Source organism: Chionomys nivalis, chromosome 4 (assembly GCF_950005125.1).
Source record: "Chionomys nivalis chromosome 4, mChiNiv1.1, whole genome shotgun sequence".
Classification (NCBI taxonomy): Eukaryota; Metazoa; Chordata; class Mammalia; order Rodentia; family Cricetidae; genus Chionomys; species Chionomys nivalis.
The window spans coordinates 86,416,208-86,433,604 of NC_080089.1; the positions used below are offsets into that span (position 1 = coordinate 86,416,208).

The 17,397-nt window shown below is 35.0% G+C and overlaps 2 protein-coding genes across 5 annotated transcripts in view; both read right to left on the reverse strand.

Annotated features, from left to right (window-relative positions):
• Snx14 (sorting nexin 14) overlaps positions 1 to 7,319 on the reverse strand; it is a 74,527-nt gene extending 67,208 nt beyond the window's left edge. Inside the window, exon 1 of the mRNA XM_057766610.1 lies at positions 7,299 to 7,319. The gene's annotated coding sequence lies outside the window, so the exon portion shown is untranslated. The remainder of the gene's footprint in view (positions 1 to 7,298) is intronic.
• Positions 7,320 to 13,192: 5,873 nt separating this feature from the next.
• Syncrip (synaptotagmin binding cytoplasmic RNA interacting protein) overlaps positions 13,193 to 17,397 on the reverse strand; it is a 36,525-nt gene continuing 32,320 nt past the window's right edge. Inside the window, exons 11-12 of one of the 4 annotated variants that reach the window (XM_057766584.1) lie at positions 16,759 to 17,125; positions 13,193 to 14,793 (exon numbers count right to left, since the gene is read on the reverse strand). In XM_057766584.1, coding sequence (XP_057622567.1) covers positions 14,755 to 14,793; positions 16,759 to 17,125 — 406 coding nt within the window. In that variant the 3' untranslated portion in view covers positions 13,193 to 14,754. Of the gene's footprint in view, positions 14,797 to 15,989; positions 17,126 to 17,397 lie in introns of those variants that run through there. The other 3 variants (XM_057766582.1, XM_057766585.1, XM_057766581.1) reach the window with 3 other exon arrangements.

The window sequence follows — 17,397 nt, forward strand, 5'->3', positions numbered from 1 at the left end:
TCCACGGAACTTAAAGCACTTTGAGCCAAAGTGCAAAAATAGTCTGTAATCCCAGTACTAAGAAGGCAAAGGACTGCCACAAATTTGAGGACATTGTGGTCTAATGGTGCTTTATTACACCAGCTAGGACAAAGGGGAAAACCTACTGGGGAGAGGGGGAGGGCGCAGCGCAGGCAGCAAAGCAATTTGACGTGGCACTGATAGAGCATCATGCAATTAGGCTTTCAGTGTACAATACACCAAGTGTGGCAGTTCACACCATTAACCCCGAAACTTGGAAGGAGAAAAAGCTTTGCCACGAGTTTGAGAAACATCCTGGTTACATGAGCTCCAGACTAGACTGGGAGACAGCAAGTCCTTGACACACATAAACAAAAAGATAGTAGATTCTTCTAAAATTAGTGTTTGAATTGTAGGTCTACAGAAAAAGGCTTTAACTAAATAATCTAATGAATTTACTTTTGATTAAAAAAAACTCATTAAAATATCTACTGGAAGCCAGGCGGTGGTGGCACACGCCTTTAATCCCAGCCCTCGGGAGGCAGAGGCAGGCGGATCTCTGTGAGTTCGAGGCCAGCCTGATCTACAAGAGCTAGTTCCGGGACAGGCACCAAAGCTACAGAGAGACCCTGTCTCGAAGAAAAAAAAATCTACTGGAAAACGTAAAACAGTTACCATTTAGATTTGGGCTTCTTTAAAATGAACATAAAGACTGTGAAAAATACAAATATTAGTGAATCAAAGTCTCATGCCCTACACTCAAAAGACAATAAGGGCTGCAACTGATTTCCAGGTGCTTGAAGAACAGTTCATTTACTTCTATTTCTGGAGGCTAAATAGCTAGGCTTACTTAACAACACCTACAGAATCACTGATGGTAGCAGTCAGTGATGGAGCAATTCTGTGGGGATTCAGTACCTGAGACATGTATGACAATGCTCCACAACAGACTTTTTCAAATACTAAGTCCTCAAGATGTTGGAAACACAACCTATGTAAACATTTAAAATTACATGCATGGTCTTAGACAAATTCCAGTTGTCGGGTTCCTGTTTTGTTTTTGCTTTACTTCCCCTATGTAAAGAAATCATTAAAAAGTAGTAATGTAATTAATACATGAATTAGAAAGTGAATTTAACAGGTATCAGTAATAATTTAAGTGGTTCACAAGACTCAAGTAAAATGCTCCCACGTTTCTAAAACTATGGCTTTCCTGGCAGGTGGTAGTGACACATGCCTTTAATCCCAGAACTCAGCAGGAGAGCAGAGACAAGTGTATCTCTGTGAGTTCGAGGTCACCCTGGTCTAAAGTGTCAGTTTCAGAACAGACTCCAAAGCTGCACAGAGAAACCCTGCCTTAAAAACAAAAACAAAAAACCTGTGGCTTTCCTCTGAGATACCTTGAGGTTTACAAAGTGCTTTTCCGATCAAAAATAGTTAAGACAGTATATACAGCACACAAGAAAAACCCATTTAATTGCCCAAAAAAGCAATGTCAGATTTTCAGACTTATATTGATCGTTTTGATCTGTCTGCAAATTTTGTCTGAAGAAGGTAGTTTAAAGTGTGGCACAACTCTTGAGACATGAAAAACATTAATGTAAATAGCTGGAGACAGCTCAGCAGCAGTTAAGAGCACTGGCTGCTCTTCCAGAGAACAAGGCTTAGATTCCCAGCATAGAGATAGAAACTAAAAATCATCAACTCCAGTTCGAGGGCAAAAGGCATGTCACCTCTTCTTACCTCCACAGATAGAGGATGCACATGCTGGGAAAATATATAAGTAGAAAAAACTATAAATGTAATTTTAATTCAAATATTAACCAAAAGCAGACAAGGAAGTTGATACACTGGTAAAAGTACTAACTAGTAAGCTGCAGTCAACTTACAAAACTTGCAGTCACCATTAATGGTCTGCATTTTACATTATAAAGTGTTGTTGTCTGAAACTAGATATTTCTTTTGTATTTTCTTCTTTAGGAATCCACTTAACAGATTTGTCACTAAGAATATCATGACAGGCTATGATAATATAAAAAAGTACTCTAATATGTAGAAACAACTACTAGCAGATTCACATATGCAGATCAAACAAGCCTCGAAATTAAAAAATGATGTGAAGCTGTATTACAGACATGATTAGGGAACTAAAATTGGAAAAAGATAAAGACAAAGACAGCTGTGAGAAGAGAGTGGAGAACTATGAAGTGCTGAGGGGGGCAGGGATTTCTCAAGACATAACAAGGAAACACTACATAGGTTAAAAAAAATTCTTTGCAAATAGCCAGTTTTGTATTAGGATGTATCTGTTATATGTATCTGTTAAAAACTCATAAAAACAATGAGGGAAAAAAAACATACTTGAATGTACATTGTTCTAATAATAGAAAACCCAGTAAAAAGTTACAACTAAAATTGTTTCAATAGACATTATTTATTCTGTGTGAGGATGTACAGTTACTGATACTTTGGGAGAAACCAGGGCATGTTAATTTGGAAGTTTTGTTTAAATTGTATTTGTTAAGGAACATCCAAATTACCAATAAGTAAAGGATGTTGGGCAGGGTGTGCTAGGATACATACTTAATCCCAGCACTCACAAAACAAAGGAAGGTAAATCTCTTATTTCCAGCACAGCCTGGTCTAAACAGAGGGATCCAGAACAAGCAGGGCTATATAGTGAGACTCTGCCTCAAAGACAAAAAGAAATTGAATTAAGGTTCAGCCTTAGTATTTCATGAAACTTGTCTACAATCTTATGATACTTGAAATAAACAAGAAATTCAAATACACAACTTGAAAAAAAAATTTAGTTGGCATTTACATGACTCAAGTCGACTCCACTCTAATATTAACATAGGAGGTTAAGAAATTTAGGAGTTGCCGGGCGGTGGTGGCACACGCCTTTAATTCCAGCACTAGGGGAGGCAGAGGCAGGCAGATATCTGTGAGTTCGAGGCCAGCCTGGAACAGGCACCAAAAACTTCAGAGAAACCCTGTCTCGAAAAATGAAAAAAAATAAAAAAAAAATAATAAAAAATTTTAGGAGTTATGTTAATGCTGTGGTTTGTAATAAAAAAAAAAAAAAAAAAAAACCTCAGCATTAGCTTCCTTACTGAAAAACTCTTTCCCCAAAGAGCAACTAATAAACAGCAAAATAATGTAGCTGAAATGTTCATGCTGGTAAACTACAGAATGAACAGACTTAAAAAAAAAAAAAAAACAGCACAAAGGAAGATTGGGCAGGCAAATTTTGATGAAAATGCAAGCTTCATGTCATAAAATATGGAACACTGCACTACTGATTTCATAGAACATTATCTTCAGCAGGCATGAAAACTCAAGCTCGGGAATTAAGTATGTAACTATACATTGATGTTTTTAACTGTCCCAATGGACTACAAGGTTTTACTGTTTTTACTGAAGTTGTTAGGAATTACTTAACTCATTGAAACTCTATTTAGAAGCAGCCCAGTATTTTTGCTTTAACAACCTATACTTTGTCAGTATGTGTGAGAAATCAGCTGCCAGAATGTTAATTCTTATGAATATAAGGTTAAGTGTCAAGTATCCAACAATTTTAACTCAAACACCTAGGTCTACCAAGTGTGAGTTTCCTCACAAGTTTCCTGGTACATGTACACATACAGACTGAACTAAGTGAATTATGTGGAAGTGTGAGTAATTAGCATTAAAAACTAAACAGATTTTTAGTAAAGATCTTAATTCAGAAAAAGAAAAATCAGTATTTAAAATCATAACGCTAAATAATTTAAGCCTACCTAATTTAATGATCTGGAAGCTCCAATAACCTAAAAATGTTCATTAAAAAAAAGTTTAAGAGATTAGACTCTTTTAATCACTTAAGAGCAGTAATAACAAATACAATCCACAGAAAACGAACAGCACATCAAATCCCAAAATATCAAATCAAAAAGCTACCTGCAGAAGTAAAAAACTGAAGCCTCCTTACCTAAAATATGAAAGCTACAAAATGTAAAGGAAAAAACACCTCTCAGTGGTTCCTAAACATTCAAAAACCCTGTGCTAATAAAATGCAGTCCTGAACCATTGATCTTAAATCTAGACACTTCAAAATGCTTTGCCCAGTGAAGTGTCAATTTGTGTAGCAAAATGTTCTTTAGGATATATTTAAACATTCTAGGTGCTGGTCTTAACTACATATTCTTTTCAATGCAGCCCAGGTTAACCTCTACCTCCCAGGTATTAGGATTATAGGAGTGCACCAAGATTTCTCCCGAGTACTTTATTTTTGGTTTCAAGACAGATTCTCTGTATGGTAATAGCTGTCCTGAAACTTGCTCAGCAAATTAGGCTGGTCACCTGATCCACCAGCCTCTACATTTGTCATCATGCGACTCTCCCTAGTACTTTAAATCATAACTATAAATTGCTAGTAAGATGCCATTATCTTAATAAATCTAGTCATGTTCCCCATAATGTACTTACTAGTCATTTCTACTTTAATATTCAGCATTGAAAGTAAGCTTCTCAGAAAAAAAAGTTAAGTATTTCTTTCTGCAAAAGCTGATGAACAGAAGCTCCCACAAACTCTGTACTTACTGAACTATAAATATGTGCATTTCCCAAGCGAACCAATGGGCAAGACCTCTTGGTTTGCAAAAGGGACAAGAGACAAAATTGGTGTGACAGATTTAATACCACTTTCAAGGTCTATTTATGTCCTATTTCAAAGTGAATACTGCATAAGTATTCATGACTCCTTATATGTTTTCTTACTTTCTCTGCTCCTAATTGGAAAATAAAAGTCATTTTATCTCTCAAAGGACTTAAAGCTGGCTATCTCAGTGGATAGATAACAGATGTTATCAATGTCTTTCATAAATACAAATAAAGAAACATCAAACAAAAGAAAAGAATAAAATAAACATGTAGGTCAGGTGGTGGTGGCGCACGCCTTTAATCCCAGCGCTTGGGAGGCAAAGACATCTGTTAGTTTGATGCCAGACTGTTATCAGAACAAGCTACAGTAAGGTTGCAAAGATATAGAAAAATCCAGTCTCAAAAGACCAAAAACAAACAAAAGGAAAAAAGGAGGGAGGGAGGGAGGGGGGGGGGGGGAGGGAGGGAGGGAGGGAGGGGGGGGGGGGGAGGGAGGGAGGGAGGGAGGGAGGGAGGGAGGGAGGGAGGGAGGGAGGGAGGGAGGGAGGGAGGGAGGGAGGGAGGGAGGGAGGGAGGGAGGAAGGAAGGAAGGAAGGAAGGAAGGAAGGAAGGAAGGAAGGAAGGAAGGAAGGAAGGAAGGAAGGAAGGAAGGAAGGAAGGAAGGAAGGAAGGAAGGAAGGAAGGAAGGAAGGAAGGAAGGGCAAGCACATGTGGACTTTTTCAACTTACTGGATGGATATTATCAAGTCAAAATTCTCCCCATTTAAGATTAATCAAACCAGGCGGTGGTGGGGGCGGTGGTGGCGCATGCCTTTAATCCCAGCACTCGGGAGGCAGAGGCAGGCGAAACTCTGAGTTCGAGGCCAGCCTGGTCTAGAAGAGCTAGTTCCAGGACAAAAACCAAAAATAGTTACAGAGAAACCCTCTCGAAAATAAATTAAACAAAAAAATTAAAAAAAAAAAAAGATTAATCAATGCTTCAGTCCAGAAGTCCACAGCTGAGTGTGCTATGTTAATTACATATCTGTAAAAAGTTCAAGAGAATGCCGGGCGGTGGTGGCGCACGCCTTTAATCCCAGCACTTGGGAGGCAGAGGCAGGCGGATCTATGTGAGTTCGAGACCAGCCTGGTCTACAAGAGCTAGTTCCAGGACAGGCTCCAAAACCACAGAGAAACCCTGTCTCAAAAAACCAAAAAAAAAAAAAAAAAAAAAAAAAAAGTTCAAGAGAAGGGACCCACCGCAGATCTTAAGTCTTGATTACTATGGTCCGATTTAAACAATGAGGCACCTCTTATAATTTAAAGTAAAAGGACAAAAGTATAATTTAAAGTAAAAGGACAATGCGACTGAAAACAAATTTAACATCAAAACTTGCACAGAAAAGGACAAGTTATTTAATTAAATACAAAATGTCACTGTGTAATAGGGAAGGTTAAAACACAAATCTAAGTCCGTTAAGACTAAGTTCAATTAAAAGAACCAGAAAATTACAAGTGGTTCCCTTTGAAATCTCACCTGCGGTCTACATTATCTTACTTTCAGAGCACCTGTGTCTTAATGTTCATGCTTAGAAGCTGAATCATTTTAATAAACTTGACTCTACCAAAAAAAAAATAGAAATAAAAACAAAGGTACAGGCCAGGCATGGTGGCACTCACCTTTAATACCAGCAATCATGGGGGGGAAAGGCAGAGAGATCTTGAGTTCTTGACCAGCAGCCTATCTCAAACAAAAACAGAGTGGGTGGATGTGGTTGTGTGGGTAGGGTATGTATATGAAAACTCTCAGTACCACACTCAACACTTGATGTTGAAAGCAAAATAAGTCAACAGGAGTCAAGACTGTTTCAAAAAGAGGGTAGGAGAGGACTTATGACCTATACATGAATTCTGAAGGTTGGGGAATCTGAGGAAAACTGCTTACAAAAAATTAAACTAAGTAACTCCGAAGTTCTGAAGAAAAAAATTACCTCCACGTATCAAACAAGAGCAAGGGTACCATGAGTGTTTATAGATCATAAAACTTTTCACAAAATAACTACTTGAAAACAAATTCAAATGGAACTCAAGAACAAGCTATGGAACTCAGCAGAACAGTAAAAAAAAAAACCTCACAAAGCATTAAGCAAATAAGAAGTGAAAAAGTAGTAAAATTATCTTAACAAAGGTAATTAGGGGTAAAAAATGTAAGTCATAGTTGGTTAGTTATGACATCTACCTAAACAAATGATAATGCATATTAAGGGAATTGATTTTGTCTTAAGAGTTTTGCCCTCCAAAGGGCCCATTTTGGCATAGCAGAAATGTACATTATGTACTATACTGTTTTAGCTATCTTCAGTCTACAAAGTAAATATATCAGTGCCAACAACCGACAGAAAAATTAACAATAATTAGGAGATGAAGCCAAAGTATTCTATGCTGTTTTACAGTTGTTTGTTGTGTTTAAATGTATCATCCAGAGTGGTGTTAATTCAATCCTGTATCAGCCTAAGCGCTGATAATACAGATGTGTGCTTTTAAGCTTGACTCATGTTGTTCTAGCAATAAAGATAAAAGGTTTAGATAACACAAGTCAAGTTCTTGAAAAAAGGAAACACTGCTTAGACACATTAAAAGGTTTAAAAAAAAAAAAAAACAGGTACGATGCACACCTCTGATCCCAACACCTAGAAGACAGAAGCACGTGGATTTGATTTTAAGGCCAGTCAGTTCTAAGGAAACCAGAGCTACAGAGAAACCTTGTCCTAAAGAAAAAAACAAAGAGGTTAAATGTTACTACTAGAACTGCGAGAGATGGGAGTGTGCTGGAATACATGGAAGACTTCTGTATTTCATAGCCTATGTATTTTAGAGTTTTCCAAAAAGATTTACGTTATTATCAGCATTGGTGTATATACTAGTGCAGGCTTCATATATGTAAGGTCTTGAATGACATCTTCAGTACCAAAATGTTAAACTGTCAAGTACAAAATAAAATAAAATAAACATGAATACCATCTTGACTCAAAACTAAAAACTTTTATTTCCTGATCTAACTGCCAACTCGTAGATTAAAAAAGACTTTTCATGTAGAATTTTTTACCAAGTCATATTTAAAAGTCTAGTACTGTAGATACTGTTAAAAATCAATGATTTCAAAACTTTAATTACCCTCTCATTCAAACTGCTATGTAAAGGACTTTATAGATATCCTAACTAAAAGCTTTCAACTCAATCTTTAAGTAACACTATTTATAAACAAAGGGTTTTCCTTAGCACCATACACTTAAATTGAACATTATCAAAGGAAAATTGATAGGCTGAATTTCGGGAGGATCACTGCTAATGATGACTTAAAAGCATTCTTTCGTCTTCCAATTTCAAATTAGGAAAATGTAAATAGTGACTTTCACACAAGTATTTATAAAACACAGAAAGCATTTAAATCATTACTGCCTATGACCCTGAAAATGGCAATACTATTTTTTATTTTTTAAAAAATGTATTAAAAATTTAATCATGGAACTTCACAACCTTAATTTACTAGAATGGCAGCAGTTAGCATATAAAAAGATTCTAAATAAATTAAACAATACAGCCAATTACCTGAGCATCTACGAACTGAAAACTGTTCAAGATTGTTTTTGAGCTGCCTGCATAACACTATTACTCACATGTCCTGCCCTCAAGGAGCTTCCATTCTAAAAGATAAAAAATAAACATGATCATAACTAGGTAACTCAAGCAAACTGATCAAAAAAGCAGTATGCCATACAAACTGAATGATTATAGTATATTCTGTCTCCTTTACTTGACACTCCTAAATGCTAAATGGATTTTCACGAACCCAAGGTCCCCTAGAGTTTGTATAATTTTTTTAAAAGGAACATGAAATGTAAAAGTCTAAAGGAATTGAATTTGTCCTTAATTCTGAAACATTCCCAAAAACTTCCTTTATACCTTCAAGATGAAAACAGCAAAGTGAATTCTTTTCCCCAAAACATTAATATACTACATACACGTTAACTGTAGAACAGAAGTTAAAAAGTTTAATGTGCAGATATAAACATGAACTTTACTGTATTGCTTATTTTTGTTCTCTTTTGTTTCTGTCCCGAGGGACATTCAAACTAAATGAGAACAAGTAATTCATATACTTTTCTAATTCGTCATGGCATATTAAATAAGTTGAGCAATTACAAATGAAATTCCTACCTCTTCAAGCTTCTGCCTCAATCTCCTGTGATTATAAAATGCACTATCAGGTACAACTGGCTCTTCTATAACAAGTATCAATATTGATGTTCTCTTTCGGTTTTAATTAATGATGTATATGCATCCAGGTTTGGGGAATTTGCCCTTCAAATAGTATAGTACCTATATTTCATAAATGCCATGACTACTCAAATTTCATCTCATTTTGAAGTTAGCACCATTAAACGATCCCCGACACAAGAGGAATGTCAGGACTTCAGTGGGGTGTCATGCAGAATCCGGAACTTTTCCATAAATCTTGCATTACTATTATCAAGTCTTATTTTTATTTTACCCAGTAATCTACAGAAATAGCTCGTCTACCCAATCCTTTTGACCCCTTTCCCCGGAAAGGCTAAAAAAACTGACATAACTTCTCTCAAAGTTGAAATTTCATCATAACCATCCTTTAGGAATAGTTTAAGGAATGAGAAGACATGAAATTATTATGACTTTTGTAATTCTCTAATCAGAAATTGGGTTTAAACTGTAACACAAACCACATCATTTAAGCTTGTAAAAAGCAACTTCTATAGTGACCCTATTTTTATCACAACTAAACTTATTGTGTGAGAAATACATTTCAGAATGTTTCTTACATTTGAAGACACTAATCTTTAAATGGCTTCCAAAGTGATTTACCAGGCCTTCCCTACTTCTAAGTCTTGAAATGATACTAATAAATATCAACTTGAGCAGATACAACAGAAACTATTTCAATCAAGTAGTGAGGGTCCCTAAAGTATTTCACACCACCCCATCTCCTTCCTAGCCCCACCTCCAACTCTAGCCTGGAACCAGGAGCCAGAATATACTTACAAGTCCTGTACGTGGTCACTGACTTTATATGCAATGGAGCAGAGTTCATTCACATAAACTCATTTGTAGTAATCTAAATGCAAATTTTATCAAGAGATCATTTTCTTCATCCCCTCTCCTGAATTACTTGGTACTTCAATCTCATTTTCCAATCTTCAAAGAAATTTTATTTGCCAGAAATAAAACTGGAGAATAGAAGAACACTACATGGTGAAGCATGTTCCCAAAACAAATTATGGAGTTCATAAATCTTTTGGCATATATGTGACCATATAGTTCCATAACTTAAAATTAAATGAAGACCAGCGCAAAAACATTTATTCTATACATCTCCCAGTCATGTAACTTGCAATTAGAGGTATGTGGGGAATTTGTTTTTACCATTTCCTAGTTATTTGAATGTATCATGATCAAAACGCGACAAAGCACTAAAGATTCCAAGTGTCTATTAAAAAGGTGTTGAGTGAAAAATGATGAAGTAGAGGACACCCACAATAATTCTTGGACTCCTGGAGATCCTAAGACATGCTACAAAAATAGGTCTTTATTCTTAGGAAAATATAGTCAGAGCTAGCTTCCTTATGCTATACATAAAATCTTAACATCAGAGGCAGTACAGATAGTACAGATAGTTTTTGAACTGATCTCCAAACAAGCACAAACCCACTACGTTGGGAAAAAAACAAGTAATTTGAGGTTTTTGGCGAAAGACAGTACTTCACAAATCTAATCCAAATCAAAAAGCCTGCAGACAGCTTTCTGTGAGACAAAAGGAATGAAATAAATATAAATTCTATGGATAAATAAATGTAAAAGAATTTAAATAAGCTAAAATCTAATTTAATTAAAATACTCAGGTACAAGCTTTTGTTTCTCAATGTCAGATTTCTAAATGTTTACCAGACTACTGTTAATATTAAAAACTTAACCTTTGACCCAGAGTAATACTGATTTGCATTTGCAAAAATTGTTGTCCAACTGAATGCTTCTGGTCCTGAAAAACATTTTAGGTATATTATTGAAGGCAGACTGTGGTGCTAATATGGTCTATGTTTTAAGAACTTTTAAAAAGTGACAGACTCCAAAAGTCCATCAATACATGGCTCAGTTTTTAAAAAAAATGCCTGTGTGAGCCTTGGTTCATAATTAGCATCTTTAGTGGCATGCCCTATAGAGTGGTAAGATTACTAAGTAAATACTACACCATAAAAATCATCCCAAGAAGTCTGTTGCATGTATTGTTAAAGTAAGTTGTTTATTTGTGAACTTTATACCCACTACTGAATTCCTGTTCTTGCTATGTATAACTGGGGAGAAAACAGTCTTGGATGGTATTATTGGAGTGTTAGGAACCTGAGTAACCATTTACTCTAGGATTGACTATCTTTTTTAATGCATGAAGCCCTTCTATATATTAATTTCTCCCATCAAACAGTAACTACATCAAATATGTATTTGCTGTTTCTGACCAAGTAATTCCAAACAAGCTGTACTAAAAGCTAATTTTCCCATGTGGTTTGATGTTTATCCTAATACTAAATACATCTTTTCAAATATCTTATATACAAGCATATAGCCCATATCACCCCATCAATCCATTTGTAACATTCCTAATCTATTATGAAAAATGCTTATACTTTTGTCTAATCAGATTTGCATCAAATAGTAAAAGTTCTGCAATAATCAGTAAAAGATTTTCATGATGCTGTTATGTGCCATAGTGAACATGATTCCTTTTATGCAATTCAATTCTCAATTTTTAACATGTGATTCAATTGTAATGACTAAAAATCTTGCACAAAAAGGCATGCTTGGGAAGATTATAATTAACACAACTTTCTCACAAAGTAACTTCCTAAAAACTGATAAACTAAATTTATGAACACTTTTGATTGCCAAGTAGTCTGCAGAAACAAAATCTTGCGTCTGTTTTGGTTAGGTAACTTTTCAACAATCAAAATTATTTAAGGATAATATTTTTTATCTCAAGGAAAGGACTTGACTATTAAAGACCCTTTCCTTGACAATATATACAAAATTTAACTTGTCATCTCTTCATTCTTTGAAGCTGTCAAAGCCAAGAACCCAGAAACAAATCACAAACGCAATAACCTACATTAGTTAACATTCCCCCTTTTAACATGTTGACATTTTTACTAAAGGATTAGTTATTTTCGCATTTCCATTTCTCATATCCCATGACATTCCATAGAAATTGCATTATTGCTTTATAGGCCACACAACATTCAAAATTATGTTTATATGCATTGCCTGTTTTTCTTGTTTCTTTTAAGAGTTTGTACTGATTTTACTACAGAAATTTAAGTTTGAAAATACCACGGTTAGTATTTCTTCTCAGAACTTAATTGTTCACATCACTAATCACTACATGCATATTTAGCTCTGATTATATTGCTCAAAAACTGCACCCATTATCAGAACAGTGCAAATGATATTTAATTTTTAAAAGTAATTATAATGGCTTAAATTCAAAGTCATTAAAATGAACACTGTCAAGTATTTTCACTTGAGTCTATATTTTATCACCAATGTTTACATTACCCTTAAGTATAACCATCAATTCTTCACAATTTGTTTTTAATCAGTTTTCCCTCCCGTGTCCCCAAACTAAAAAAAGCCAAGTCTTAGAAACCCACAGAGCTCCACACTTCAATGTTTTCTTAAAGAACACATTTGTGAGCTCACAAAAGTGTTCATCTTTCAACTTTGACAACGCAGTTAAGTCAAACAAACCTGTTCTAGCTTCCCAACAAATAAATTCACGAATTAACTAAAAGACCTTGACAGTGTCCGTTAAAAATGGTATGACAGTTAAGTGCCAATAGGCATGGCAATGACCTCTTAAATGGGATCATTTTACTCCTTGGACCTGGGAATTGCCAGCACCAAGGATTACACTGAGATTTGATTTTGCTGAAGGCTACATTTAATTGACCCACTTTCCATAACCTTGTATACTTACTATGTATGAAATGTACATGTTTTGTGTAGCCCTCAAACTTACACTAAGATTTGAGAGATGTACTTTTAAAAAGCACAGGGTAATATATAAAATCAGTGGAAGAAAGTTTCATTAAGCACCAGGAACAAATTTTTGTCACCCCATACTCATTTTGTAGGTAAGTTTCAACAACCGGCAAGGCACATTTACATATATTCCAATGAATACTTATTGACAAATTTTAAATTACACTCTATGCCCCAGCTATCCCAGTAACTGACATACAACATACTAAAATGGTTTATTAAGGTAACAAAAAAAGAAAGGAAAATAAAACCAATTAATGGGAAACATACAGGCTATTGGCAACCACTATTCTAAAATTATGTTAAGTACAAATGAACATACTGAAATGTGTGCAATTCTAAGTTTTTAAACCAGAAGATTTTCTATACTAACACACATTTATATTAATGACACATAAAAAAAATAAAAACTTTATTACAAAAATAAGTTACACTCGCCTCCAGCTTACAGTATAAAACAATTTTATTTGCAGGAATGCAAAATGATTGTTTGCCATGAGCATTTTGAACATATGACATGTCTAATTTTCTTGTTAAATTTGCATTTACTGGGAAACTGGTGTGTATAAAACCTTATTTAGGTATAAGCTCTGATCTTCATCGTGGTGCCTATTGGTTATGTGATATAACTGCAGTATCCCTTTGGGGAAGGGGAAGGTATTTCTTTACACCAAGTCCTACTTAAACTATAATTTCACTTTCGACTTTAAGCTATCAACTTAGGACTTGGCAAAAAACTTTTGAGGGTGATTCAATAGAGGATGCTTCACCACTGAACACTCACTGTCATCAAGGTGCTTTAGAAAATTAAAAACATAGCACAAATGATTGTACTCTACTCTACAAGTTATCATGACCTGCATAAGAAATGGAAAGCTGATTCACATTTTTATAGTGATCAGCAGTAACAAATGCACTAATGAAACATACCTTTTACCTAAAAAGCTAAACTACAGCCATATACTAATTTCTATGATTTATGAAAAAACTTCAAAATATCCAAATGTCAGGCTTTGCTGTACAACTGTCAGTTTTAGTCTGACTTTTTATAAAGGGACACTGCAGTATTTAGTACAAGTTCGGATGCACTTTTTTGAACATCTGATGTCTTACAAAAGTAACATCTTGCTAAACTATTATACATCCAAATAACTACATATCTGAAGAAGCAAGGCTGCTTTTTCAGCCACAAAATACGACAAAAGCAAGGCCTGTTATGATGGTCATGAGGAAGTCTTACAAGCCTCTGAAACTAAAGGCAACTAAGAATGTTACATTTGGTTTATTAAAATCTTACCCTCATATCATATTTAACAAGCCTTGCTTTTATCTACAAAGATTTTTCTATGTACAGTACAGACAGGGTATAGTTCAATCCTCTGCTACTGAGGTAGTTAACCAACCCTTTAAAAAAGGTTCTGAAAAGAACCACTATCTGGAATGCCTGACTAACCAGCTCTGATGATTACACCTGAAACTGCATCTGAACACAATTCAAAAGTGATTACTATAAAAAAGATATAGACAATCATGATTAACCTTGGTGAGCAGAAATAAAATTTAAGGGTACCAACAGTGGCATTCATCTATATCACTGCAATAAAATTTAAATGCACAAATTCAAGAGAATATTTCAGAATACCACTGCTGAGATCCTTAATTAAAAAGAGGGGAAAAATCTACTTAGAGCAGATTTTTTAAAGAGAAGAACTTTATTCTTTATTAAGATACCATGCTAGAAGTTATGAAGGATTTTTGTTGGAACACATTTGGAAAATAGAGTAGCTTTAGTTTAATAACTTGCACTGCAGAGAAAATTGTTAAAGAAATTCATATCAAAGTCCAAGTATTAGTTCAATGTCCCGTATTTGATTCCATGATCTTCATAGGAAGGTCTTCTGCAATAGAATATGCTCCTATACAGCCGAGATATTTAAGGTTGCTTGATTTTCCTTACCATTACTCCACTGCAAGCTTCTGGTGTAATCCAACATAGCAAGTCAGTCTTCATTGTAACAGGTCAGGACCGGCCTCGACCCCTTTTCCCTGCTAGCCAGGTAACAAAAGGAATCAGTTAGATAAATCATTTTAAAGTAATTATGTGTATATACATTAATGATAACATTAAAAGTAAGAAAGCTTTAAATACCCTAAGTCTTATATAAAATCTATCCAAAAAGTTAGTTGCCTTTAGAATAACTAAATTTCCTTTTACGTGGTTTTCTCGTTGCTTTCAGTTCAATCTTTGGTTTGATATTTTTTGTGGGGGGTATTTGACTAAGGTTTGAGAACCCCACTTTTTTCACAAACTGATTTTAAAACTAATTTTTAAAGCACTAAAAAAAAAGTTATACCTTAAGGGATTTATCCAATAAATTTATAAGAATTCCTATTTGAGACATGGAATGAATATATATTTAAAGCAAACATTTCAGATTTGTTTACCTAGAATTCATTGGTTTACATTTTTTAAAGCATACTCTTATATATCTGTCTCACTTACCCTGTCAAATATATATTTCTAAATTTAGGGAGAACTGCAGGTCCACATTTGACCTTTAACCTACCTATCCCCACCTCTGCACAAAAAAAAGAAGAAAAAAATCTTGATTTTCACAGCATTACTATTATACACCACATAACCAAAATAAATTTTGAATACGAATGGCAACAGCCACACTATGAGATTTTTGGATATCAATCTGTAAACTTAAACTTTCAATATTTACTAATTAAAAATGTTCTTTTTCTTTTCCTTTTAGAGGGAAACACAATGTCTTAAAAGAAAATTCAACTGATAAATTAATCACTCACATTATTCCCAATATCACATTAGTGTTTCTTTGCTGTCCCATGCTGCACAAAATAATAGAGGGCAATATACTCAATTAAGTTTTAGATTAAGTTAGGACAAACTTCAAACAACTAAAGTGTTAAGTGTATCCTACAACACTTTGAGAATGCCTGTAATTGTCCTTGTTAAAGTTTATCATAAAATTAAAAGCTATAAAAATACTTACCAACTTAAACTTTCTACATATTCTAATTAAAATTTTGGTTGAGAACATGAAGTCTGTTTAAACCAAATGCAGAAAACTTCAACAAATCAGTGCTGTGTTATGTGCAGACATATTCCACACAAGAATTAACAAGGCACAAAACCCTTTAATTGGCCTTGACATGCTATATACAATTTGAACCAAATTTGCAGGAAATTTTGTGAAAAACGAATTGTAAACACAGTTTTAGTAAGTATACATGTAGGTGTGAATTTTTATTGAAATTAACAACAGCAGAAAAAATACAAGTAGCCAAATGGTTTTTGAAAACCCAATTAGGTCAAAGTTATAAATTAAAAATAGCAGTTGTGTACCAATTTACCTTATCCTAGCAATTTAAGTTGGTAACATACAAATAGTTGCTCTGATACAAGACATACTCGGTTTTTAATCACCTTTTCAAAACATCAAATCTAGACACTACCCAGAAACATTGTATATACTATAGCCAAATGAGCCAAATTCTCAAGCTGGAATGAAAACTCATTAACTATTTTCCTCTTATCTAAGAATACCTTTATTGGAAAAAATTAAAAGTAAAAATAAAATCAGTTCGCCAGAAGCAGTTAGAAGTGTGGCTTTGTTCGTGTCCAAGCGGAATGTTAAAATATATACATAAAAGAAAAATCTTGCCAGATGTCTCAAATTATAAACGGCACCTGTCCAGATTTAGGGCCAGTTTCTGGTCAACCTATCAGTCTCCAATTTTACAGATGCCCTCCTGTTTCTACTTCCACTGCTGCCCAAAAGTATCCTGATAAAACTCCTGGTTTTCAGATTTGTAACCATAGTTACCAGAATGATCACCACCTTGGAGCGGTTGCTGAGCAATGGGTTGGGAGCCCCAGTTCTGATTATTGGTCTGGCGCCGCTTGGAATCTGGCTGGTTGTACCCATCAGCTTTGCGCTTTCCTCCTACATTTCCACCGCGGCCACCCCTTGCACCACGTACCCCGCGGCCTCTTTGTTGTTGGGCACCTCCTCTCGCACCACGTACGCCTCTTGCTGATCCAGGGCCTCCTCTCTGTGAATAACCGGCTCTACCACGGGGAGGAGCAGCCCCACGACCTCTGGATGGAGCAGCACCCCTTGCTCCTCTACCACCCCTTCCTCTAGCTCCAACTTGAAAATCTTCATAACCATAGTATGGATCTTCATATCCACCACGATAGTTATGGTAATCATAACCATAATAATCATAATAATCTTCATATCCATAATAATCTGGAGGATATCCATAGCCACCTCTACCTCCACGCCCTCGACCTCTTGTTGGGGGGGGCATATGAGGTGGACCATAATAGTAGTAATCATCATACCTATTAAGAAAAAGACAAAAATTAGAGCATAAATCAAATTAGTGAGTTAGCATGCAGGCATTTCTTTGTAACAAAGTTTATTTTAAGACTTTAATACAGAATTATTTGCACTATGCTAAGTTTTTAGCAGTAATGATCAAGACCAAGATAAAAGCAGTCATCCCAATATCACAACTCTCTAGTTATCTAGAGATATCTAGTTATTATCTAGTTTAACCTTCATGATTTTACAAGGATATAAATTCCTCTAACAAAAATTTTACAAACTGCTT